Raw genomic sequence first — 25,673 nt, forward strand, 5'->3', positions numbered from 1 at the left:
GTTTAAAGCACAACAGTTTTATATTTGGTCATAAGAAAAAGGGTAAGTAATAATTTCTTAAATTATGAAACTGTTCCTTCAAATATCCAGATATAACATCTTCTATTCTTTTTTTCTAGGCAGAGCCACAGAGGATGTTGGAGCCTATCCAGGCTCCTTAAGGGCAAAGGTGGGGAACGTCTTGAACAGATCAACAATCCGTCATAGTCACAGAGACAGAATTTACTCTTTAGGGAAATTTCATAGTCACTGATGAACCTATTGAGCCTGTTTTTAGGCTGTGGGAGGAAACCAGCAAAAAACACAACACATGCACAAGAATAAGAACAACATGTAAACTCCACGCAGCAAGGTCCCAGACGGGAATTGAACAAGGATCTTCAGGTTGGGAAGTGAAAGTGCTAGCCACTGCACCTCCATGCAGATGCATCCATCCTTTGCAAAATATACATAGTAAATATGTATAAAATAAAATATTAATATTCTTCTATTATTTTACTTGTGTATTAGTGTGGACTACTACACTGCTAAATCAAATTCACCTTTATTGCACTTTTACTGCTAAAGAACACCTCAAAGTGCTTTAATTATTAAAATAAATAATTGTAATAAAATTGTAATTAAAAACAGCAATCATAACAATATCAGGTGAGCAGCAGAGCAGAGGCTTGCCCCATAAACCTATGTGTCGGTTGTGAATGAAACAACTCTTAAGTCGGCTCTTGGGTGTGACAGAAACGAGCCTGATCCTTCCTGGGAGTCTTTAAAAAATAATAATATTTCACCATTTCTTCCTTTATTTTCTCTCTTAGCTGCACAGAATTACTTTCTTTTAAATAGGTAAAGAGTAAAGTAATTTAATTACAATTTTGATACAGTAACTAAATAAAGTAATCAATTACTATTTAGAAGTAATTTATATATAAATAAATACATATATAAAGTGGATGACAGTGTTGGGTTAATTACTTCTAAATAATAATTTATTACTTTATTTAGGATATATATATAATATATATATATACATACACAAAACATTTGAATTTCTACATTCAAATGCATGTTGGCAATAAAAAATAACCTAAATATAGATGAAACTGTATAGAATTATAAATTTTTAATCGAACTACTAGTCATAACATCAGCCAAAACCCGGCGCTGATCCCTCTAACTTTAGATTGACAGTAACCCCTCCCTCCTCATCCTTTATCCCTCCTCTGCTTTGCACTCTGCTCCAATGCGCGTTCGCTGCATCTATGCGGGAACGCGCATCGGGGGCCTGTCCCTACGCAATGGAAAGGGGGCGCGCCCGACTTAAAGCGGCGCGCTGTCCAGTGTTGATGTGTCGCAGATTTTAAAAAGTGAGCCAGACAGGAGGCGTGAGTTTGCTGTGCGGGAAGCGGAGACACTCGGGGTGGAAAACTACCGTCCGGACGATCACGCAGCGGACTCCACGCAGCGGACACACTTTGAAGGCTTTCCCTCCCGTCCTGCTGCAACTGTTCTACCCGTGCGCCTCGACAACAACAAGCTGAGATCCAGTTGAGTCCTGTTTGGAACGTGCACGGGCCGGCTGCACGGGGACATGGAGCTGTCATCAATAGGAGACCAAGTCTTTGCAGTTGAGAGTATAACGAAAAAAAGAGTGAGAAAGGTGAGAAGATAACCCCCCCTGCATACTTATATTACTTGCATAGGTTAGTCTGCGGTGTTCTTTTAATGCGCACGTGTGCATCCCCGCGTGCAACTCAGAAATGGAACGCGTCCGTAGTTTGTGCGATCTGAAGCTGCAGTTTGACGGTAAAGTTTACCGATAGTTGGACGGCGTGTGTCCTTGCAGCGATGTTTTGGTGGAGCCTACGCAGTTGTAGTAAAAGGGGGCGTGTTTGCTTTAAGCCGAATTTGGGCCAATGTGCGGGATGCTGCGCACTTTCTTTTCTTTTTTTTCTTTTCCTTTTTTTTTTTTTTAAAGCGTGCGCAGCTGAGAATGTGGACGGAGCGCGTGATGCTACCACCCCTTCCCGCACGGAGCCACAGGTGCTCCGTGTCACGTTTTAACGTAAAGTTGTATATATCAATAACAAATTACTGGTTTTTAAGGGTTGCATTGTTTACGGATAAAAACACGAAATTGTTAAAAAAAAATGTGTACATGATTTTGTTTATATTATTATTACCGACACGGGTCTCGAACGGAAGAGTTTTTTTGTTGCGGGTGACCTAAAGTTGCGCAACACTGCTGTTTACATGCTCTCGTGGCCCCACCTATCTGAGCCACCGGTGTAGCGTTCTAGAAAGTTCGCGTGTTTCTTGAAACTGCCTCGCTCACGCTTACGGGGTGGTGACGTCACGGCGAGAGAGAGAGAGAGAGCGAGAGACCAAGCGCGAGGCGCTGATGTTTGGAGGCCACGCAGCGCCGCTGTCGCTGACGTCACTCGCAGTAAAGCGCAGCTTAACAAGCAGAAAAAAAGAACAATGTCCCCTCTCCGTTTTGAGTTAGTCCACTTTAAAGAGACAGTCACACCTTTTCTTTTTTTTTTGGCTGTTTTTGACTTTTAAGAAGCATTTTTTGCTGTACCCCCCCCCCCTTTAAGAAATCAGCTCATCGCTCCTCCTTCTCCCCCCCCCCCCCTCAGGGAACTGTGGAGTATCTACTGAAGTGGCAGGGATGGCCCCCAAAGTGAGTAAGCCTTGAGTCATCAGCGGTGACCTCACCACTTTAATGGTTCTGATTGGGTTTCTCGGATCTGGAGCCATAAATCAGCAGAACTGTTTGTGTCTGCAGGTACAGCACTTGGGAACCAGAGGACAACATTTTGGACCCCCGTCTGGTTCTGGCCTACGAAGAGAAGTGAGTGTTATGGGGATTACTTTTGTTGTTGTTTTAGTTGCGTTGCTCATTGTCTGACCTCCTCCTCCTCCACCTTTTTGTGTCCTCCTTTTGCAGTCAGGAGAAGGTCAGAGCTCTGGCATATCGCAGGAAAGGTCTCAGACCCAGGAGGCTCCTGCTGCGGGTAAATACACCTCACCCTGATAGAAAACACTTTTCTGGTTTTCCCTGATTTGTTTAATTTTATTTATATATGGTTCATTGAAGGGAGAAGAATATTAGGGTATTTAATTTATTTGCTAATAATCCAAAAATGTCAAAGTTAAGATTTGACATTTTTACACTTGCATTTTTTGGTAACTGATTTGTGAATTTAAAATAGTTGCTTTAAAAGTTGTATGACCTAAACCTTTTTTTAAATAGTTGCAATCAATGATGTGCAGCTATTTTTTTTATTGTTGACTAATTAGTTTGTTTAATTGACGAATTTAGGTTATTTGTAAAAAAAAAAAGAAGCTGTTTTTTCATCAAGATCTTTCTTTAAATTTGTATTTTCAAATATGTTGTGGGACTCACCACACACACTTCTTTTAAACTAAAACATCATGGTATGTGTACAAAATCTTTGCACAATTACTTAGCCCCAAAATTTAGTATTTTGTTGCCATGACAACTAACTAAGCAAAAGTTGGTCAAAGTTTTAGTCAACAGCTGTAAAATTGAAACAAAAGAAAAGCAAAACACCTTGTTGTGTAAAGGAGCTAAAGGGCGCCATCTTCAGGCAAAAAGCTTTATTGTTTTTTGGTGCTTTACAAACTCATTTTAAAGGATTACATCTACTGTTTACTTTTCTATGTTTAGATTGTTTTGTTTTAGTCTTGATATTTATTGCATTAGAAAAATATTTTTGCTAACTTAAATTTTAAAATGTTTAGTATAATTTTAAAGTTAATATTGCATTATAAAAGCAGACTGGGTGAAAATGCGACTGAAAACAAACGTGTACACTTACAAAGATACACAACGTGTACATGGGAAATATTAACACGGAAAGTACACTTCAATGTGGACACAGGAAAATGAGCTCACGCATTCATCAGATTTGATATGATCTGATGCAACATGAAATCATTTTTATTACTTTGTAAGATGTTTTCCAGCCAGCACAAAACCACATTGACGGGATTTCTAAAGCTAAACATGTTTTCATCGCTGTGATTTTGTTACTATGACAAGCATAAGGACAACAAAGCTGGTATACATATTTGTCGTGATCATTTGTGCAAATAATGCAATGGTTGCTGTAGATTATCACCTTTTTGTTGGCTTCTATTCTGAGTCAATATCAGGCTGCTTGCTAGACAATATACAGAAAATAGGTAGACATGTTACTTTAATAACACTTTTAGGAATCTCATGAACAGAAGAGATTTGAGGTTATTAACTTGGGAATCTGTCTCTGCCCCCCCCAGAGCGTTTTCCCTATGGACCTCCGCAGTGCTCACAAGATGCCGGAGAAGCCCCCGCCCCGCCTGCGTCTCTCCCTCACGCGCTCCACGAGCACAGACGTGGAGCAGGTGTACCGCCGCTCGGTTGGGAGGAGGAACAGACTGAGGGTGAGCAGCATGGGGCATGTCCGTTCCTCCAGCCAACACAAGAGGAAGAAAATGGTGCAGGTGGAGGAAGACTGGGGGGTCACCAGCGAAGACGACAAGCCGGAGTCTGAAGGCACCATCGAGGAGAAATGTGAAGACAGCTCATACGGTTGGTCTCCTTAGCAGATACTTAGAGCCCACAGGCAGGCGGGGTGTCTGAACCGGCCCTGTTTCTCCTCACAGGTCAGTCTGAATGCAGCTCGCCTCTCTTGATGGAGCCACCGGATTTGGACATGGAGGTGGAGGAGGAGGCAAAAGCCCCCCCAGCAGCAGAAAGCACAGAAACATGGACGGAAAGACCAGAAGACGCAAATCAGAGACAAACATCAGTTTGCAGCCAGCTGACAGACGTTCAGAAGAGCTTGTCAGCCTTTGAGGCCCCTCCAGAAGTTTCTGAGGGTTCGGATTGGGACTTCTGCGAAAAAGAACCGGAGTGTCCCGAAGAAAAGAGTGGCTGCTGCTGCGAGAGAAGCAACGCCACCTCGGTGATAATGCGGGTCCAGGGGAGCGGCGTTACACCAGGTGATGCCGCAGACGGCGAGCAGGACAAAAAGGAGGCAAAAGACGACAATCAGAGTGTTGCCATGACCACGACAGACAGCCCCGTTCCCACGGGGAAGGTGATCGTGACACAGGTGACGGTTAACAGCCTGACTGTGACTTTTACCGAAGCCACAGAGGCTGACGGCTTCTTTAAGGGCTTTTGAGGGAACGTTGGCAGAAAACCGAGAGATCCAGATTTAACCGTAAATCCACTTCCCACTCGTGTTGGATGTGTAAATAACGCTGTATGTAAGGTAACTCCATATGTTTACAAAACTACACTCTTCCAAACATAATTTTATTGCCTTTGAATTAAATAAACGAGCGGTCATTTTAGTATTGTGGCTCAGTAATTAGAGGTAATACAAAGTCTGAAGTCTCTCCAAGTTATCCATTGCCATCCAACAGACTTGATGCTACTCAGTGGCAGGTTAGGAGCCACTGGGTTTTACTGAGAACGGGCCGCAGCAGCCTGAAACATTGCTGTCCACTACTTTGATGCAGCTACTTCCAGTTGCCATCAGTGCTTTCCAGCAGGACGTCTGTCTCGCAGTCAGATTTGTTTTTCGGGGCCCGTTTGAGCCGCTCCTTTCTTTCTTACAGATTTTACCCATTTTATACAGATCTCCATCTTTTTTTATTTGGCACAAAGCCGAGCGCATGCCCTGTCTATCTGTGCCCAGCGTGCATCTGTCCCGCCGCTTTGTTGGACGGGTTTATTTCAGTCACAAAAGAAACGCGAGCAAAGGATTAACGCCTGCAGCTTACATGAAGATCTGCTGGATGGATGGAAGAAAAAGCTCTTTAAAAAAAAAAAAAAAAAAAAAGACGAGCGCACAGTTGTTTGTTGTCTATCTGTGCTTCAACTTTTGGAGTTGGAAATTCTTTCTGGTTCTATTTTTGTATTACCAGTTGATAGTCTGCTCTTTTCAGTAAGTAGCCTTTGCAAATATCAGAGGAGGAGATCCAGAGTAGAACGCTGCTTTGATGCTGTGTAGTTAAATGTGCACATTGAAGCAAATGTAGTGATCTATTATTTATTGCATGTCACTTGTATAAGCTAAACTAACTTATGTGTCTTCAGCAAAGACGGATTGTCAATCATGTCTTTCCTTTGTTGAATAAAGTAAAACATACTTTGACTGTATTTTCAATAAATGTACACTAAAGTAAACATGCCTGCATGTGTTTGTACCAACATATGGACTATTACGTGTGGCGTCTTTGTCATCAGCCCTTCTTAGTACTAATAGTTCATAGTGTTTCACAGAAGTGGTTTTATATTTTTGTATTTTTTCGAACTAAAATAAAACGATTCTATAAGTAAATGTAGAATAACTTCTAAAATAAAACATTTAAGAGAAAGTTCTAATATTCTCGATAGAATTTGTTATGCTGTCTCATGTGTGTCAGAATAAACGAAATCTTTTTTGACCCTTCTCGAACTCCGTTGAACACATATCAGGTCGCAATAACATCTACGGCCGCTAGAGGGAGTATTACTCCAAGCGATTTAAAGCTGAAGATTTACGGAAAGCAGAGCGGTCTGATAGCGGGCTTTGGGGTGTTTGAACACCTTAAATCCATTATTCCAATTTTGACATTTTAATATTTGTGTCCAGCTTCCTTCTTTCCTTTGTAATTATTCAGAATAAAAGAAAAATGTTTTGGAGAAAAAAAGCAACTTTCAGCATTTTCAGTGCTGAAAGTCAGGTTTGTTTGTTTTTTTGCATTTTGCTGAACAGAAACCAAACGCATACTTTGGTTTTCTAAGAGTTTGGAAACTCATTGCATTACTGCATGGCAGGCTGTTACCTTTGTTTTGTTTGTAAACAAAAAACTTCATTCTAAATCTAAGGTAGAAGCAGGAAGTGCATCTTTTGAAGAAATATCCTTAGAAGACACAACCAAATTGGTAATTTTTGTTTTATTATAAAAACAGTATTCGAGTCCAGTTTGTTTCCTTTGTACAGTAAAAAATATTAAATTAAACTCCCAAAGTTCTGAGCAGAAAGATAAAGAGGATGGAGTTTGTAAAGAAGGAGCTCCACGTCCCCCCCAGAGGAGGATATAAAGTTGAGGGAAGCAGCAAAGGGGACGAGGGAGAAAGAGACCGAGTCGGGTGTATTTGTGTGTGTGGGGGGGGGTCTCCTTCTTTCTCCTCGTTTCTGTGCAACACAGTTCATTTGGATCATCATCATCATCATCCTCTGTTTACAGAAAACAGCAGAATCCTAAAAACACTAGAACAAGCCCGCCCCACCCCAGGTATTTAAAATGTTACAGGCACAAAGGTATGCACCCCCCCTCCCCAAAGCTCTACAGCTCCATTTGAAGTGTCTTTAACAGGAAGGAGTGCACACACATTCGAGGGAGGGGGCTTGCATGTTGGAGAGGGCTTCCAAAGATGTGTCCGCCGCCGCCCTTCCGGCGCAGAGCGCACTGCAATCAAACACTGACATCACTCCCAACTCAAGACATCTAAAGTGAAATAACATATACTAACCCCCCCCCCATCTTAACAGTCAATACCAAAAATATATTTCTGTAGGAACTGTAGCAGTCTCCTAGACGCCCACCCCCAGAAGGAAAAGAATAAATAAAACCCAAACATTAGAAAAAGGAAAGAAAAAAAAAAGCATCATGTTTGGATTTGAGGTGAAGCGTAAACAAAAACAAAAAAAGGCCCCAAAGAATAAAATAAAAAAAGGAGCTCAACTGATATAAAGATATTTGCATTAAATCATAATTTTGGACTTTAAAAACCTATAAAAACAGAACAGTTTTTCAAAAGGCAAGTACTTTTTTCACATACCCCCCCTCAAAAAAATAGAATCAACTTTCCTCTGCAGTACACGGGGTGACTTGTGGGATGATATGTGAAAGACCCCCCCCCCCCCATCCCTAATTGGCAAAGAAAACATTTAACAGCAATAAGTTACAATTCATTTTCATTCATTTAACGACTGCTTGATTTCATGTTCATCTCCCATAGGAAGTTCAGTTCAATGCATCTTTATTGAAAACATTTTAAATAACATTTAATAATAGTTTAAAAAAAGCTTAGTAATAACAATAACACTGTCCTGGGTGAGTGCAGTTTGTGCGGATTTCCACTGCCGCTCCGCTCCGCTCCACACGCTGACGACCACCCTACATGTGGTCTAAGGAGCTGTGGCCGATGTTGGGGCCCATTGGGTCCTGACCGCTGCCGCCTGGCCCGTGCAGACCAGCCATGCTGCTCAGCTGGGACAGCATCTCATCCGAGCCGAACGGCTCCATGGCGTTCTGCTGGGCTGCTGGCGGTTGTGGTTGTTGAGGTGCCATCATTCCTGGATGGTGCTGGTTCAGGTGGTTGGGATGAGGAGAGCCCGTCTGCATCTGGGGGGAGATGTGAAGCGGGGAGGGGTGTGGCTGCATGCGTGGGGACGGGCTGGAGTGAGGCGGCTGGGACTGAGGTCTGGGTGAGGGCTGTGGGGACCGGACCTGGTTGGCCAGAGATGTGGACATGCCCTGTCCCTGCAGGTGCGGGTGGGGGGACTGGTTCACCTGTTGAGGCTGCTGGGGGCTCATGGGGTTGGTGTGCTGGGCCGGTGACCCTCCCGGGCCGAGATGCTGCTGCTGCTGCTGCTGCTGATGGAACATCCTTTGGTGCAGAGTCTGTTGAAGCCGGGCTTGAGCGGTTGAAGGTGGGGGTCCAATTTGGGTGGGTTGAGGGACTTGGGGTGCTTGCTGCGGACCACTGATACTCCCTCCACCTGGCCCTACATCACCCCCCATGGCGTTCTGTTGCTGCTGCATCTGGAGGTGGTGCTGGTGCTGCAGTCTCTGCTGCAGTGCAACCGTGGCCTGCTGCTGAGCGACTGATCCGGGGTAACTTGGTGCCTGCTGACCCGGCTGTCCACCGGGCTGCTGAAGGGGTGGCCCCCCAGGAGGCCCCTGCCCCACTGCTGGAGGCTGCATGCCCTGCTGCCCTATGAAGCCCTGCCCCTGGGGGGGCTGTGGCTGTTGGAACTGACTGTGGTTTACTCCCATGTGCTGCTGCTGTTGTTGGTGCTGCTGCTGCTGTTGTTGTTGCTGCTGCTGCTGCAGCTGTTGCTGCTGTTGTTGCTGCTGCAGCTGTTGTTGCTGCAGCTGTTGTTGTTGTTGTTGCTGCTGCTGTAGCTGCTTTCTCATCAGCAACTCTCTAAACTGGGCTCCGTTCAGGTTTCCCATCTGGGGCCCCTGACCCGGCATTCCTCGACCCACGCCTTGCTGCTGCTGCTGCTGTTGTTGCTGCTGCTGGAGAGCTGCAACCTGCTGCTGCTGTAACCCACTGAGCATTGGCCTCTGCTGCTGCTGCAACTGCTGCTGCTGCAACTGCTGAAGCTGCTGCTGCTGCTGCTGCTGGACCTGCTGCAACTGAGCCATGGGGCTCATGTTGACATTTGTTCCTCCTTGACCCCCCATGTGCATTCCCTGCTGACCGGCCCCCACAGGATTCATGCTGCCCTGCTGGCTTCCTCCTGCAATGTTACCCACCGGTCCTCCTGGGACTCCTCCTGGTCCACCAGGACCCCCCTGCCCCCCCTTGTATTTGGCAGCCCTCTGTTTAATGAAAGCAGCCATGAGTTGCGGGTTAGAGCGCAGGATGTTCAGCACCTGCTGCTGCTGCAGCGGGGAGCTGGGGGAGCGGAGTGTGCGCAAAAGCTCCTGCAGAGCTCCCTGTGGGATGTTTCCACCTGCAGCACCAGGAACACCGGCAGCTCCGGGGACTACACCACCTGTGACCCCCCCAACGGCACCCTGCTGCTGCTGCGCCATATTCATCAAGGCAGCATGGCCTGGAGTTGGTTGATGGGGAGGCTGCTGTTGGGTGGGCATCATGGCTGAATGGCCCATCTGGGTCATCATAGCTTGCCTCTGCTGGGGGGACATGCCCTGACCGGCCCACTGTTGCTGCTGCTGCTGCGGGTTCTGGAGCGGAGCCCCCATCCTCTGCTGCGCCTGCGGGCCGAGCTGGATCTGCTGCAGGTTTCCTTGCTGAGGGGCCTGCTGCATGTGTCCGCCAGCGCTGGCCATCATTCCTGGGGGAGCAGCTTGCTGCTGGTCCATGTGGGCTCGAGCTGCTGCTGTCTGGATTTGCGGGGGCATCCCCTGAGGTCCAACCATCCCCACTGCTCCCAGATGTCCCATGTTCATCTGCTGCCCTGGAGCCTGTTGGTGGTGGGGCATCAAACCCGCACCTGCTGCGTGCCTCTGTAGCGCCATCTTTCTTTGAGATTCAGCCACCTGCTGGATCTTCAGAGCTATCTCTACGGCGGCCGCTGGGGGGCCAGAGGGGGGCATCGGTGGCTGACCTGGTGGCTGGTTGGAAGCCTGTTGTCCTGGAGGCATGACACCCCCAGGCTGCTGCTGGGGGGGAGTTGCAGAGCCCAGAACAGGCTTCCCCTGGGACTGGTGGACTGGGGAGGAGCCTGGTGGTCTGTTGGCGTATGACTGCATGTTGTTGGGGTGCTGCCCCGGATTTGTTCCTGATCCAGGTTGTTGTTGTTGTTGTTGTTGTTGTTGTTGTTGTTGCTGCTGCTGCTGCTGCTGCTGCTGCTGTGGGACCTGAGGGAGCATCTGCTGCTGATGCTGTGGGGAGCTCATGACCCCCCCACCTCCACCTCCACCTCCCATCTGCTGGAACTGATGGAGAGGATGTTGAGGAGCCATTCCTCCTGGTTGTGGTTGCTGTGCTCCGCTCCCAGGACCCAGTCCCTGCTGCTGGACTGCAGGCATGGTCTGAGTTGGGGTCTGAGGTGTCGGGGGTTGGGTTCCCCCAGACGTTGGAGTGTTGGGTGCTGTGACGTTTCCTGGTGATGGAAGTCCTACCACAGGTCCTCCTGGCATGGCCCCGGCTGGCTGCCCCGCCCTCTGCATGGTGGCCATCCTCCTCCTCAGCATCTGGGCCTGCTGGAGTCTGTGCTGCAGATGCTGCTGCCGAAGCTTCTGCTTGATGTTTAGACAGAAGGGGACCGGACACTTGTTCTCCTGGCAGTGTTTGGCGTGGTAGCAGCACAGAGCGATGAGCTGCTTGCAGATGGGACATCCCCCGTTGGTCTTGCGTTTGCAGCCTTTGGTGTGCTGAACAACCCGCTTCATCTTCTGGCAGGACGGCAGCGAGCAGTTGGCGTTGCGGCATTGACACGCGTGGACCAGAGACTGGATGCAGCGCTGGATGCTGAGGCGCCGCGAGTCCCCGGGGTTCTGAGCAGCGGCTGCAGCCTGGTTGTTGCCGTCGTCATCCAGGCCGAGCCCCAGCTTGTCCATTTTGTGCTCGTGGCCTTTGATGTTGTAGCAGGTGATGCACAGGTCGTAGTCCTGGAGAAAGAAGAGAAGTCAGAAAAAGATTTTCCTGCTGGTTGCACCAACGTCTGTGCAGCAGAAAGCTCTCTGGCCGCTCTCACCTCGCAGACCGTGCAGTGGAAGCGGGTCTCCACATGGCGTTTGCATTCGTTGCAGGTGTAAACAAAGCGGTCCTGGCTCTGGTTGTGGAGCTCCACCAGCATACACATGGAGCTCCACTTGGACCTCCTGAGAGAGCTGAACTCCAGGTGCTTGTCCCTGGCCAGAGTTAGAAAGGCATCGCGGCCGTCCATGAGGTCACAGGCCATCAGAGGATCCGGGTCAGTGATTGGGGGCAGAGAGTTGGCCGTGGGGCCGGCAATGAGGCGGATAACAAAGAAAACCTACCAAGGGAACACAAAAAGTGTTAGTTTTCTCAACTATTAAATAGACAGCACCCAACTCCTCATCTGTACAGACAAGCTCCATGTATAAAAGGTGAAATATTTGCTGCCATAAGTTTGAGTACCTCCTTATGTTTCTCCATGGTGGCGTAGAGCTTCTGGGAAAGGTCGTTGGAGACACTGGGCATCCCGGGTTTCTTCTTATTGGCTCGGCTCAGGCTGCTTTTGTTCTTGCTCGTCTTTTTGTTGTTCTTCTTTTTGGCATTTTTGCTGTCTCCCTTGGAGGGCTGCAAATGTTTTAAAGGCGATCTTTAATGCATGTTTCAGCGCAGCAGGGTTGCTCTGGACCTGCTAGCTTTGACCCTACTCACATCTGTGCTCTCGCTGGAGGTGCTGTTCTCCTCCCTCTTCCTCTCCTCCTCCTCCTGTTCCAGCTCCTTGATGCTCTCCTCAAGCACGTTGGGCCAGAAGTCTCCCTCAAAGTATGGCAGCTCCTTGGCACTTGTCAGTCGGTCTTCTGTTGCTTGTTTGAAAATGTCCTGCATGACCACAGAAGGAAAAAAATTTTGTTTTAAAATATTTAGGGGGGGAAAAAAGTCAAAAATCACAGTAGAAATGTTTGCAATAAGAGAAATTTCTAAAACTGATCTTAAATGAGGCCTCTGACCTTGTAGTCATGGATGATCCGCTCAGAGACGGCCTTGTCCAGCATTTTCTTGTACCACTCCTGCAGGCGTTTGGGTTTGGGGATCTTCTGGTCTGGCGGGTGACAGTGAAAGATATAATCATCTCCTTCACTGGGAGGACAGGCCCAGATGTGTCCCGCTGTAAACCTGGAACACAGACAGTTTCACAGATGAGCACAAAAGTTTAAAGGACATCCTGTTTTAGTAGCTCTTAAAAGCGCAATGAAGCCTTTTGGCTCTTACCCCTGCCTCTTGACGTACTCCAGATAGCCTAGTAGGATCTCGTGATACACTGCTGTCCTGAGGTGTCGAGGTTTGAAGAAGTGCACGCTGTCCAGGTAGGAGATGTACACCCGCCTCTGGTTTGGAGGGGGGCAGTCTGAGCCGTACTCTTGAACGTGCATGCCGAAGAAGCACACGTCCGCCCCGTCAATGTCCTCAAAGGCAAACAGGGCCTTCATCCTGTACGGGAACGACTCGGACATTTCTCCGCTGTCCACAAACCTGCAGAGGAGGAGCACAGACATGAGACCCAAAGTCCACTTTTGCCCAAACTGCTGAAAGAGCACAATCAGAACTTTGAGAACTTTTTACAATAAATATTCAACATGTTTCCCTCCTGGTAAGTGTCAGCTGTAGTATTTGGAACAGAAGAGTTATTAAGTTTAAAGCTGAACAAGTCAGCAGATTAACAAATCATTTGAATTCCGTCTTCAGTAAAACTTCTGTTTTCAATTATTTCATATTTTCCTGAGCATTTTAAAGGCAAACTATAAAAGGAATTTTGCTTCTAATGTGTGTTTCTTAAATTTGCGTGTATTTGTTTGAAGTAGAGACATATTGATTAATAGTTGAACGTTAATTACTCTGTTTCTACAGAAAAAAGGAAATCTAATTTGATGTTTTTTAAAATAACTGTTTAATGTCATTAAATAAATACAAAAAGATGAAATCATTGTTATTTGAGTATGTTGAATGTACATTTATATATTTATATTGTCTCAGTTTGCCAACTCTTGGCTAAAATTCAGATTTTTCAGTTGCGTTTGTTTTAGCTTCATGTAAGACAAACCATTTTTCACTCATTTTATAGTGAGTTTTTTCAGAACCACAGTATTTCACATCAAACAAAACAAAATACAAGCTGACAAAATCTCATGAGAGTTAAGTTTTTAGCTGTCCTGAAAAAAACACTTGAAGTTTTAAGTTTTAGTGCAGACTAAAATTTTTCAAAGTTACGTAAGTGATGCTGTTTTGCACTGTTTGGCCTAGAGTGCAACTTATATGACATTTTTACATACACACATATATTTGTTATTATCCCACGGGGGGGGGGGCTGTTTCCGACCAACAATTGCTGAAATGCACTGTAGGCGTGTTTTTTAGTATTTGTTACTGACATCGGAGGAATAGAACCGCCGTCCAAAACAAAGATGGAGGAGAATCAGATTGTTCTCCTCCTGAACTTTAGATTTGTCTTCTTTGCATCAAGGCAATATTATTCTTGTTTTTATGTCTTCCTTCCTCTGACTAATGCAGGACAGCAAGTCATCATCCTGGGTTAAGAGACACGGAAGTACAGCTGAAGGCGCCGTCATTCAGTAGAAGGCAAAGACCGCCGTAAGGAAAAGAAAAACAGAAGGATCTCATGAACCCAGTCATAGAGACGTGTTTACAGATGCTCTTCACCATACAATAAAAACCCGATCTCTCATCGTCATCCATGTCTTCTGTGCATCATGAATGAGATATACTTTTTTTTTTTTTTTACCAATGTGCCACGGTGCACGGAAAATATGAAATGTACCTAATTAGTCTATAAAACGTTTAACATTTTCAGGAAATCCCTTCTGTGTTCATTCAAATAGGCACAGGTTTGCATTTATTTGATAGTAATTCAAGACACCATCATGCCGAGCTTGGTGGATTTGTTCAGAAACGTGGCACTTCTTTCCCAAAAATGTGACTTATACTCCAGAGTGAATTGTGTTTGGTTATCCTTCTTTGTTTTGGCTCCTGCGACCTATACTGTGGAAAATACAGTACCAGTTTACTTCTGAGCTAACCTCTTTCTGCTGCTGCTGTTCGGATCAACATGCACATTTTTAATGAATACCAAAAAACATTGAGGCTCAGATGTCGACGGAATAAAGGTGACTGATCCTAAAACCTATTCAGCAACCAAAACAACGGTGAACTTTAAGCGTGTCTTGGCTGCAGTCAAGCCTTGAATTCCTTGTTTTCCATCTCTGCTCCAAAGCATTTTTTCCTCTGCCTGACCAAACTGATCCTCAGATTATTCAATAAATATTCAATCATTCTGAAAAGGGCTTGTTAGAAACAGAATTCCAGATGTTTATATTAATGTAGAGAACTGCCAAATCACAGGTTAAAATGATAAACACATGCTTTTAGGCTTTTTAAGCATTAAATGATGGATACATTCGAATACCTTTCAACGGAACATTTTTTTTGCTACTGAGAATCCATTTTCTAAAACCGACAGATGACGTAACTTCGCTGTGTCGTGGATTCTCCATCATCTTCTCATATAAAGGGAATCTACTCTACCTGGACTTCATGCCTGGTTTGACTTCAACCACTTTATCAGAGACGTGGACAACTCGGATGGTGACCTCTCCAGACTCCAGGTGGTTCTGCCGTTTGAGGTAGTCGTTCACTCGAGTCTCTAAAAAGTTCCCCAACTTGGTCTGAGGAAGTCCTGCAGGAACGAGAGAGATGACAGAGATGAGAGCATTCAGGAGGATGTGGGCCAATAGAACGAGGGTAAAACGGATGCGACACTCACTCTTAGCGGCGTATTTGTTCTCCTTCCGTGACTTATTGGCTCTTTTCAGGCAGTTGTCGCACACAAAGCTGTGATTGAAATGAAGAGTGAGCGGTTAGATTTACCGGTTACCATCGGCTCTGCAACAATAAGCAGCGTCGACAAAGATGAAGTGCTTTTAATCAAGAAGTAACTTGGCTCTCCGTATCACTTCACTCCACTCTTTAAACAACTGTAATGAATGTGCAAATCACATCTTCATGTTAAGAACAGACCACACCGGAGGGAAACTGACAGATTCACTCTACTGTCCTGCTGCCAAAACGCTGGAGGACATTTTTGTCCTGACAACAATCAAGGCTTAAAGTTTTTGTTTAAAACACGGTTTTGTGTGACAGAGAATCAGGAGAACACATGTTTTTTAACCGATTAAGCCCAATGGTCCTGTGCACTGGCTAAAATGTACTGATCAAACTATTCCCTTTAAAAACATAAGCAAACATGATTTGAATACGAACTTATTCAAGTTAAACTCCAATTATGACAAAAGTTGGACGTCATTTCAATGCTAATTTTAGATTTCTTGAATAATTTTTTATTCCTTGAGGCAAAAAGTTAGACATTTTAAATGTGGGCTAACTTGTGGCGATATTTTTTGCTAATACAGCTGTGATGCAAATGTTTTTGTGGTCCTCTGAAAAAAAGAAAAGCATTTGAAAAAATGTAATATGTACTACAATACCCCAGCTAATGCAAGAACCGTGCCAAAAAAAAAAAAAAAAAAAAAAAAAAAAAATTATACTGTATTCATCCCTCAATGGGGAAATTCTTCTCCGCATTTGACCCATCCCCTGGGGGAGCGGTGAGCTGCAACTGAACTGCGCTCGGGAGGCGGTAGCGTTAAGGGCCTTGCCTAAGGACCCTCACTGAGTGATATTAACTGCTCGCCATTGATATGGTAATTGCCCCCAGTACCATTGTTTCTTCCCCTCCGGGAATCGAACCCTGGATTCCTGCGTGGTAGCTGCTCACCTTACCAACCGAGCTACTCAGCCGCTGGTCCCAACACAGAGGCGGGTTTCGGTTAGTGCTTATTTGAACCGTAGCAGCAGATTGCATCACACAGACAAAGACGTGATTGAAGCTTTGGGCAGAAATACAGACGGTGGGGGCTGGAAGTGTCTCCACAGACAGATCAGTTAAAAATCCCGCTCCGATCATCTTTTGATCTACTTTTAAAGTGTTCCCAGTGGTCTTTTAATTACGATTATGCCAGCCGTTTTAAGGCAAAATCAAAAGATCTGTGTCGTTTTCTAGAACATAGTTTCTGCAGAGCAGCAGGAATTCATTAGAAATTTGCCTCCAAGTTGTGGACTCTTTGGTTGCTCCGCGCCACCGTTGGCGCGGAGCAACCCCGCCTCCCTTTCCCTTGCCCGTTGCTGAGAGCTCTCTGTTTAAGTGCTCTCCCCCGTAAATATGCCCGTCCAGCATATTCTCAACATAAATATATATTTTCCCCCCCTAATTTTTTCTTTTGCTCCTGATCCACAACACTTTAAATAAAGACATACTTTTAAGCCTAAGTACTAATATATGTCCATCATGAGACAAATGCCACTAGAACACGCTAAAAACAATTTTCATTGGAGTTGGTCTATAAGGCTTTTGTTTGGACTATTTGTATGGTTATGTAACGTGTCCACGACTTTACATCGTTATAGATTATTATGACACTTAATCAAACTGATGATCAGACGATCAATTGTAAAAGCTCTGGCAGATAGCAATAAACTGCAGTGAGGAAGGGAGCTGCTATTGGTGCCAAACTATGGAGTTTTGACTGAATATTTCCATTAAATGTCAAACAATTTGTCAAATTTCTATTTGGTTTGGTTAAGAAAAATCGTTTTCACAAACTAGAAAGTTAACGGAATAAAAGTTGAGCTCATTTAATGAGGAATTCTTACATAATTACAGAAACGCTTTCAATCAAAATCATTGATTACATCATTCTTTGTTTGTTTTGAAGAGTGGATGTTATGTCGTCAAGAACTTACATCTTTTTGACTAATTGATTTTTTTTAAATAAACCCTGTTGAATATAAAGTTGAGTTTTAAAACCACTAAAAATTGAAAATAAAATTTTTCCTGCCAACAGTCACTAAAGTGCCAGAAGGAATTTGCATCCTAAAGTTGAAGTTAAAATGTTGTTTTTTATTTAAAAGGTAATTATAGTTAGAATACACCATCTAGTTTATTATAAAAATATAAAAAATTTCACAGTTTTTCTTTTGATTATCAGACCGTTCACAGGCATTTTAAACAGAGTGTTGTCATGACATTTTTTGATAGTGTTTATTGTGAATAATTCTTTATAGAACTGCTTTCCTTAAAGTGTGGTCACGGCTTAATGGCTGAAAAATGAGTTTATTTTTACACATGCAGTCAGAATACAACAAATGTGTGCGTGAGAGTTGGCTCACCCCGACGGCCATATGGTTTCGTTATGCAGGACGCAGATCTGGTGCATTTTACGACCGCAGTCAATACATTCCACAAGTCTGGGCAGAGAGAAGACGAGGAGACAGAAGACAGACACACATGGAGGGTTAAAAACAACCAAACCTCCTGTTTGTTAGGAAAAAAGAGACGGGGAGAAACTCTGAACTCCATTCCATCAAACAATTTCCAGTAAAAACTTCAAAGGATCACAAAAAGGAATAAAAGAGCAAAGACAGAAACATACAGCTCAGGGTCCAGAGTGTCATTCTTCTTTCTCTGGAACTGGTCTTTGTTGATAGACCTATGGGAATAAGAAAAAATAAACAGTTGTAACCACGGCAACAAAGGAGTCCCCTGAAGCTCTGCACCAAATCCTCATTCAGACATTTCTGAAATGTATCCCTAACATTACTGACATGATGATGTATCAAAGATAGTTCCGATTTTGTTCTGATATGACCCACTGAGCTGTAAGAATAGAGTCAACTTTGAAAGAGAATATTTCTTTATATATATACATAAATAAATGAATTTCAGCCTAAAACATGTAAACCATGATCCCATTTAACAAAAAATTCAGTTTTTCTTATTAGAATCCTGTTTTTAAATAATTTTTTTCTATGCTATAAATGAAAAACTATGCAAGTCTCCTGCAGTGTTGAAACATTTTAATTTTTAAAAATAAATTCTATTATCACTGTAGACACAGGAATATGGAAAAAAATACTTTTAACAAGCAGGAAATGTAACTATTTGAATTTCTAAAGGTCCAAAAAATGGATAAATCAAAAAAGCAGTTTATTTCATAAGAAAAACTGACTTTTATCCAAAATGATAGCGAGACTCATTTTGTATTGTGTAAACACACTCTACATAATTGTGTTTTCCTTTTAGTCTCTATTAGTTCCCCAGTCTAAAGTTTCTGCAACTACATTTCAACTCAGTTTTATTCATATACAAATATTTTATGAATGCGTTATAATAATATAATAAAATAATATAATATTATTATTATAACATCAAACATAAAATCAGTTATAAAACTACAATAGATTGCTAAACTAAACACAACAGGTTGTGCAACAAGCCCTGAAATATCGATCAGTTTGTGCTTTTAAGCTGATTTGCTAGGACTATTAAATATGTAAAACTACGTAAAATTCCCAATTTATGTTAATTAATGTCAATGTGGAATCTATTGTTTATGCCACATAGCAATATTTTACAGTATATCTTTATTTTTATAACGTTTTTATCATTTCTACTCTGTAAATGTTGGGACAGTGTTTGCCCCTTCAGCTAAAGTTTTAACTTTTCATAATAAACAAAAGCTGAAAGGGGAGGTGTCAGTTACTCCCAAATGAAGTCTAAGCAATTTATTTAATTTTTTTTTCTCTTTTTTTCTCTTTCGGCTTTTCCCATCAGGGGTCGCCACAGCGAACGAGTCGCATGGTAAACTTGGCAATGTTTTACGCCGGATGCCCTTCCTGACGCAACCCTCTCAAAGCAACCGGGCTTGGGACCGGCACAGATGTAGAGGGGGGAACAGTGAGCAGCCCGGAGTTAAACCCTGGTTTCACGGACGGCAGGCGCCACAAACCAGCACGAGCTAAACCGGCTCCCCTAAGCAATTTATTTAATGATAAAACAAAAAAATTGTAAAAATCACTATTGTTTATTCAGGATTCATCTATTCAGAAAGCCGGGGCGGGTCGGGGTTTTGTCAGCTGATGCAAATGCTGAATGAACCAAGAGTGTGTTGTCATGTTAGCAGTTTCATTACATGAAAGCAGGAGAAAGACGGACTCACGTCTGAGGCTGGGAGGGGTCGTCCCCCAACGACACACTCTCGCCTTGGATTTCGTTGAAACACTTCTCACAGAAGTGGTACCTGTCAGCAAGAAGCCCATATTTTGGTGAACTACACCGTTCGTCATCAGCACAGCCAATCACAGAGAGGGCACGAAGAAGCAGCCGCCAATCAGGGCAGGGCAGGACAGGCCAGGGGTGGCGCACACACAGGAGGAGGCAGAGGGCAAGATGGGTCGTCGCCAGCAGCCAATCGTGATGCAGGATTTTTGTGTGGGCGGGTGTTTTGATTTTTTGCGTAAATTTCAGAGTGGATGATTGGTCACACCAAAGCAGGCCAATGCAGACATCACAAGCATTACAAAAAAGGAGGGAGAGAGGGGAGGAGAAGGGAAGGGGGAGGTCAAAATGAGTATATAAAAAAATAAGCGTGGAATAAGTCGTTACAGGTCAGACGAAGACAATGAAGGAGCACAGAGGGAGGCGGGGAGGGGAACGGAGGAGGGAGGATGTGAACAACAACCAACAGAGGACAGAGAGCCAAGGCAAAGCAAAGATTAGCGTCAGACATCCAGTGGCAAACAGCAACAACATTACAGCAACATGAGAGACCACTGTGGAGGAGCGGGGAAGTGCAGATTCATGATATGCGCTCCAAAATATGAAAACGTGAATGAGGGAAGAATAAATTAATGGCAAAAGAACACAGATCCATCATCCTTTCGGTCCATTTATGAAGTGGGCTCCTTTCTTGTGGCGGCGAGCTTGCGCCCGCACTCCTCCCCCTCAGTTTGTGCACAGAGAAACGGCAGCTCTTAATTTCGCTCAGACCAGAAGAGACAGGAGCCCACTTCATGAATGACAACATAATGAAGTATTAACGCTATGAAGATGGAGATGAAGCCACGTTAACCATTTGAAGCCAAATCCAAAACTCATCTGTGATTGTACTGATTGGTAGATGCTAAGCTGTAGGAAATAACAATACTGCCATAACACGACACATGGAAGCTAATTTCACTGGCTCAGATTTGATCTCGACTAGTAAACTGGATGGGCGTGTCGGCGGCTCTTACCTGTTCTGGTAGCTGAAGTACGCAGCGTCCCGCTGGATGGTGCACAACTGTTTCCCATAGCAGCACAGAGTTTGTGGCGAAAACTCAAACTGGGAAGAAAACATTTGCAGATTTAATATCTGAGGAAGTTGTTGCACTGCATTGTGATCCCATGAATCCACATTAAAGTGAGATCAACCAGCCTGAACTCAAAAGAGTAGTTTAAGAATTAAAGCCGAGTCTGGATCTGTTTTGTAAGCAAGTTCATCACCATTCATTCCAATGTAGAATTCTTTCATTTATTTAACCCTTTTTCATCACATAAGTTGACATTTAATAACATAACTGCACTCGACATTCATTCATTTATTCCATGGTTCGAGTGAATACTTTATTCTGATTGGCTGAAAGCTTTCCATAAAAAGTGATAATAGACACCTAGAAAAAGTTCTGGTAAAATAGAATGGCTCTGGCCTAAACAGAGCAAAAGACACTTGGAAAATAGATGGAAATACGTTATTCTGCGCTTTATCACAACAGAAAGACAGAAGAAAGATCTCTGTCCTTCAACATATATCCTGATATCTATCCAATTTTACCATCAACAGCAATGTAGCCTTTAATTTCGAATAGTTCATTGTCTGTCTTTTTGTTCTTCACTTATTGCTTGGTACAGATTAAATATATATTCATAACTTATTTTTTTAATAATCAATAAAGAAATTCTTTGATTGATACACATTTAATGACCAGAATTAATGGTGGATACTTTTTGCAATAAAACTAAGCGATCTGTTTGTGATCTTTGTTTCTTTAAAACAAACATTTGCTTCATCTTTTGGACAAAAATGTGCGGTAAGAGTGGAACTTTCCCTCTGAAGGGATGACTTTAGGTCGCTGCTCGCCCTGTAGTCGTTACCCCGACAACACGTCATACCTATAAAAATTGATTTAAATATTAAAAACTACTAATATTTGATTGAATTTTCATTTTTTCTTTGTAACTAAACATGTTATAAGCAGGATATGGTCTTTCAAGGCGTACATTATTAGAGATTAATAGACTTTGCGAAAGCAACCGTCCTACGCGTTGTGCAGAGTGGTTCGTGCCTCCGCATTGTCCTTTCATTTTCGATAGGGGACCCCTCAAAGGGCCTGATCTCTTACTAATTTTGTGTTTAACATGAAGCAAAAAGAAGGCGGGGTGTCTTGATTGACACAGCTATGGAACGGCCTCTTCGGATGCGTACAAACAACTATTTATTCATTCGGAATATCGTATCTGGAGAAAGTTTGGTGATATCGTTTTCTGTCAAAGATAGTGATGAACACAGAGCTAGAAAATAAAAGCAGAAGGAAACATAAACCATCCTCGTTTATACACTTTGAGAGGCAGCAGGGAATCTGACTTAACTTGAATTGCAAGCTTAAGTTAGCGGTCGGTTTGGGTTCAATAAACAAAGAACAAAAACTCTAATTCTGTCCAAAATGGACAAAATGTAAGTATTTGAAGTCAAAATGCCAAAGAATGTTTGTTTTTAAATGTGTTTAACTCATATAAACAATTATTGAATTAAAACAAAAGAACCACAGTCTTTTTTATTTCTAGACAATCGCACTAAACTGTAAAAAAACTAAACAAACATAAATCATCTTAAGTAACAATGCTGGTCGTGAGACTAAAACAATCCAATCAAGGATCAATGTTGTTTATAAATATTAAATACACCTGAAAGTCTTCATGCCTGATCTTAATTGGAAAATTGTCTGACATTTAAAGGATTCCATTAATTATAACATGTTTTGGTTTTGAATGCACATATTTGCAACAAACAGCTGCTCTTTGGCTACAAACTTAGTAGAAAAGGAAGAAAATGTTTTTATTGTAGACTATCTGCTGTAACAGTTTTGCTTGGGAATAGATTTTATACCGTTTTAAGACTTGTTTTCCCTTTAAATGGCGCCACGTTAATAAGAAACATAAATTGTGAAGTGAGAAAATTTTTTTAGTCTCTGCTAAACAGCTGAACCTGCTGTAACAGAAGTTACAGCTTAAATTACAGCTCAAACGGCCTCCAGAGCTCTCAGTCCATCGGACTGTCTGCGTCTTTTCCTTCGCTCCAATCTGATGCATCCACTTGTAGGTAAATTGATTCATGTACGTCTTTGTTTTCCTCGTCTGAGCTGGCAGCTGGCTCCAAACTGTACTGCTGGATGGTGCTAATGTTGCTCACTGATTGTTGCAACAGTAATGTTAGGAAGAGCTAAAAGCTAATGAGAGAATGTGTAAACAGAGAGCTCACAGAAAATGGGAGGGGATGGGGGCGGAGTCTCTGAGTGCCAACGGTCTTGCCACAAATCAGAGGTGAACTTCTACTGCAAAAACTGAGTCTTAGAAAATGACACTTTTTTTTAAGTTTTTTTTTTTAGGCAGAACACGCGTAATATGACACGTTACTCTTTGAAAATACATTAAAAAATGATCAGAGAGGGACTTTAGGCATTATTTGGAGTAAGCCTTTGCACCATCTCCAAACTGAAGACAAACTATCCTCAAAGAGGACAACGCTGGAGCATTAGAAGGAGCAGAGGAGATGTAAGGGGCAGCCAGCAGTTCTGACCTAAGACCCAAGTAACACCTGAGCTCCAGGGTGCTGTTCACAACAGAGAGACCAACAAAACCACATGAACTGACTTGTGGCTTGAAGAATTTGATGCCATCCCACAGCTATAACTGAGCAGGCTGGTAGTCAGCATGAAGAGACGGTGTCTGGCTGTTGTGACAGTGTCTGGGTCTTCCACAACAGAGGTGTGCAACAAGGCCGCATTTCTGCTTTTTTACCAACTAAGCTGCCTTTTTTTTCATGCTACTGTCTGGACAAACCTGAGGTAATCAGCGGTGGGTGGACCAAGGACGTCTATGAAGCACAAAGTGACACCAAATCTGAGCTTTGCCCACTCATGTTCCCCACCACTGAGACTTGTAGTTTTTTAACAAAACAACTGTTAAATGGACATGATTTATCTTTCCATTTTAAGGATCCTTTACACCAAAGAACAATCAGTTTGGGCAAAGAATTGGAATTGCTTTCCTGGGCACATCCCACACACTCTGCTTAACCCAAAAATCAATATTCCTAACAATATTGATACAGACTTTTCCGCTATACAAGATCTATTACCAACAAACACACAAAAAGCTATGATTTAACTCATTTTTCAGGGAAATAGGATCATAGCTTATGTGACACTTTTTCTGCAAAGGTTATTAGCTGAGATTACTGTGTTTATGTAAACAAATACTTTTGCATAAGGGTTAATTTTTTATGACATTTTTCTTTGTGTTGCTGCAACAACAGAATTTACACTTCTGCCTTTGTGAGCAGCGGGGCAATAATGGATTTGGCAGTCACAGATTTGGTAAGTTGTCCCATTAAAGATGAGTTTGGTCTGTAATGTTCATCACAGATACACTTTAACTTTGAGAAAGAATGTAAATAAAATAATCCAGGAAATCACAGCATATGATTGATAAAGGATTTCATTGTATAATAGTGCAGAGATAGTATTTAACTCCTATAAACAAGTGAGAATTCTGTTCCTGGCAGACATGCTCATTCTTATTTATTTAGGAACCTCTTCTATACTCCACTGGTTACCTGTACTAATGGAACCTGTTTGAATTGATCATCTCTGTAAAAGACTTTTGTCCACACCCTCAACATTCAGACAGCAACCTCTCTACCATGACCAGCACCAATAAGCCGTCAAAGGACACCAGGGACAAGACTGTAGACATGAAGACAATGGAGATTGCCCAATCTATAAAAACCAAGCAGCTTGATGAGAAGAGATCAACTGTTGGAGCAGTTATTAGAAAATAGAAAACAAAATCACTGGCCATCTCCCTCCACCTTCTTTGGCACCAGGTGCATGATCTCACCTGGTGGGGCACAAATGACCTTGAATTGTTAAATAGACACAGAAGTTGCTGTATTAAGGAAAAGGTGCAGGATATAACTGTATATATGGGAATGGGTGAATCCCAGAGGGACTGAGCAGTGTGTGCAAACCTGCTGAGAACCTGCAGAAAACCTCTAATCTCTATTATTGATAACCAAGGTCACATTAAAAAGAATTGAGGGGAAATTTAGTTATTGATCAAATACTTATTTTCAGCACTATTAAACAAATGCGTTATTAAAATCCAACAATGTGATAACCTGGATTCATTTTTTCCCATAACCTGCCGGTCTTATAGCGTAAATGAATTGATTCCAGTCAAACTCATTAGTAAACCATGCGAATCCATGCGAGTGTCTAATTCTTCAGATGAGCTTTGTAACAGCAGCATAATGACGTCCTTGTAAATGCAGTCACCATTTACCAAACATATCGGGGCTTCACTTAATGTGACTTATGGGTAGCAGGACAAATGTTTACCGCTCTGTTTGCCATTCAGAACAGGACTTACAGTTTCCAAAACAGCTGAAGTCCCACTTCAAATATCTTTTTATCTATTGAAAAAGTATTCTCAGTGATCTTTTATAATGATTATGAACCTGTCGTTTTCTAGGACCCATTTCCTGCAGAGTGGCAGAAGTTAATTGGAAACTCACTTCTGAGTTGTGTGGACGGGACCAATGGTGCAGAGTAAGCCGGACCTTACTTCCAACATTCATCTGTTTACACACTCTCCCACTAACTTACAGCCCTAATATTAGAGCTATCCAGCCGTGCAGTTTGAGCCAGATAGCAGCTCAGGCGAGGAAAATAAAGACGTTAATGGAGTTAGTCGTCTACAAGTGGATGCATTGGAGCGGAGCAGGGAGCCTGCCCAGTGTATTTACTTTATCACTATTAAAATCTTTTTTTTATTACAACAGCATTTTATTCGTCTGCTCCTGATTCACTACGATTTTGATATAGAAAAAGCCAGAAATGCAATTTTTAGCTAATTTTTCTTTAAACATGTCCTCAAAAGAGAAATGTCACAAGAACATGTTGAAAACATCATTTTCATCAGAGTGGTTCTTTAATGAAATATCCTTAATATAAAGTCTATAGTTTGTTGCCCAATATTAGAATGTTA

At 43.0% G+C, this 25,673-nt stretch overlaps 2 protein-coding genes across 8 annotated transcripts in view; one reads left to right on the forward strand and one right to left on the reverse strand.

Moving 5' to 3' along the window:
* Positions 1-1,241: 1,241 nt before the first annotated feature.
* On the forward strand, positions 1,242-6,230 carry LOC101168624 (chromobox protein homolog 8). The gene is made up of 6 exons (XM_023957748.1): positions 1,242-1,654; positions 2,637-2,680; positions 2,786-2,851; positions 2,948-3,014; positions 4,303-4,594; positions 4,669-6,230. Exons 1-6 carry the CDS (start codon positions 1,586-1,588, stop codon positions 5,190-5,192), a joined length of 1,062 nt encoding a protein of 353 aa, XP_023813516.1. The 5' UTR covers positions 1,242-1,585; the 3' UTR covers positions 5,193-6,230.
* Positions 6,231-6,936: 706 nt separating this feature from the next.
* LOC101168870 (histone acetyltransferase p300) overlaps positions 6,937-25,673 on the reverse strand; it is a 33,554-nt gene continuing 14,817 nt past the window's right edge. For 4 of the 7 annotated variants that reach the window (XM_011478485.3, XM_011478486.3, XM_011478489.3 and 1 more), the window contains exons 19-30: positions 20,603-20,691; positions 19,528-19,638; positions 17,962-18,018; positions 17,699-17,776; positions 15,237-15,304; positions 14,999-15,149; positions 12,671-12,931; positions 12,409-12,574; positions 12,113-12,280; positions 11,867-12,028; positions 11,460-11,741; positions 6,937-11,373 (exon numbers count right to left, since the gene is read on the reverse strand). In XM_011478485.3, coding sequence (XP_011476787.1) covers positions 8,182-11,373; positions 11,460-11,741; positions 11,867-12,028; positions 12,113-12,280; positions 12,409-12,574; positions 12,671-12,931; positions 14,999-15,149; positions 15,237-15,304; positions 17,699-17,776; positions 17,962-18,018; positions 19,528-19,638; positions 20,603-20,691 — 4,785 coding nt within the window. In that variant the 3' untranslated portion in view covers positions 6,937-8,181. The remainder of the gene's footprint in view (positions 11,374-11,459; positions 11,742-11,866; positions 12,029-12,112; positions 12,281-12,408; positions 12,575-12,670; positions 12,932-14,998; positions 15,150-15,236; positions 15,305-17,698; positions 17,777-17,961; positions 18,019-19,527; positions 19,639-20,602; positions 20,692-25,673) is intronic. The other 3 variants (XM_011478491.3, XM_011478487.3, XM_011478490.3) reach the window with 1 other exon arrangement.

The sequence above is a fragment of the Oryzias latipes genome, chromosome 8 (assembly GCF_002234675.1).
Source record: "Oryzias latipes chromosome 8, ASM223467v1".
NCBI classification, from domain to species: domain Eukaryota; kingdom Metazoa; phylum Chordata; class Actinopteri; order Beloniformes; family Adrianichthyidae; genus Oryzias; species Oryzias latipes.

Excerpts from the sequence above, each read along its gene's own strand:
- LOC101168624 (XM_023957748.1), top strand. The coding sequence starts at position 1,586 with ATGGAGCTGTCATCAATAGGAGACCAAGTCTTTGCAGTTGAGAGTATA. Across the intron at positions 3,015-4,302 it reads CCAGGAGGCTCCTGCTGCGG|AGCGTTTTCCCTATGGACCT; the intron begins GTAAATACACCT and ends TGCCCCCCCCAG. Across the intron at positions 4,595-4,668 it reads ATGTGAAGACAGCTCATACG|GTCAGTCTGAATGCAGCTCG; the intron begins GTTGGTCTCCTT and ends TTCTCCTCACAG.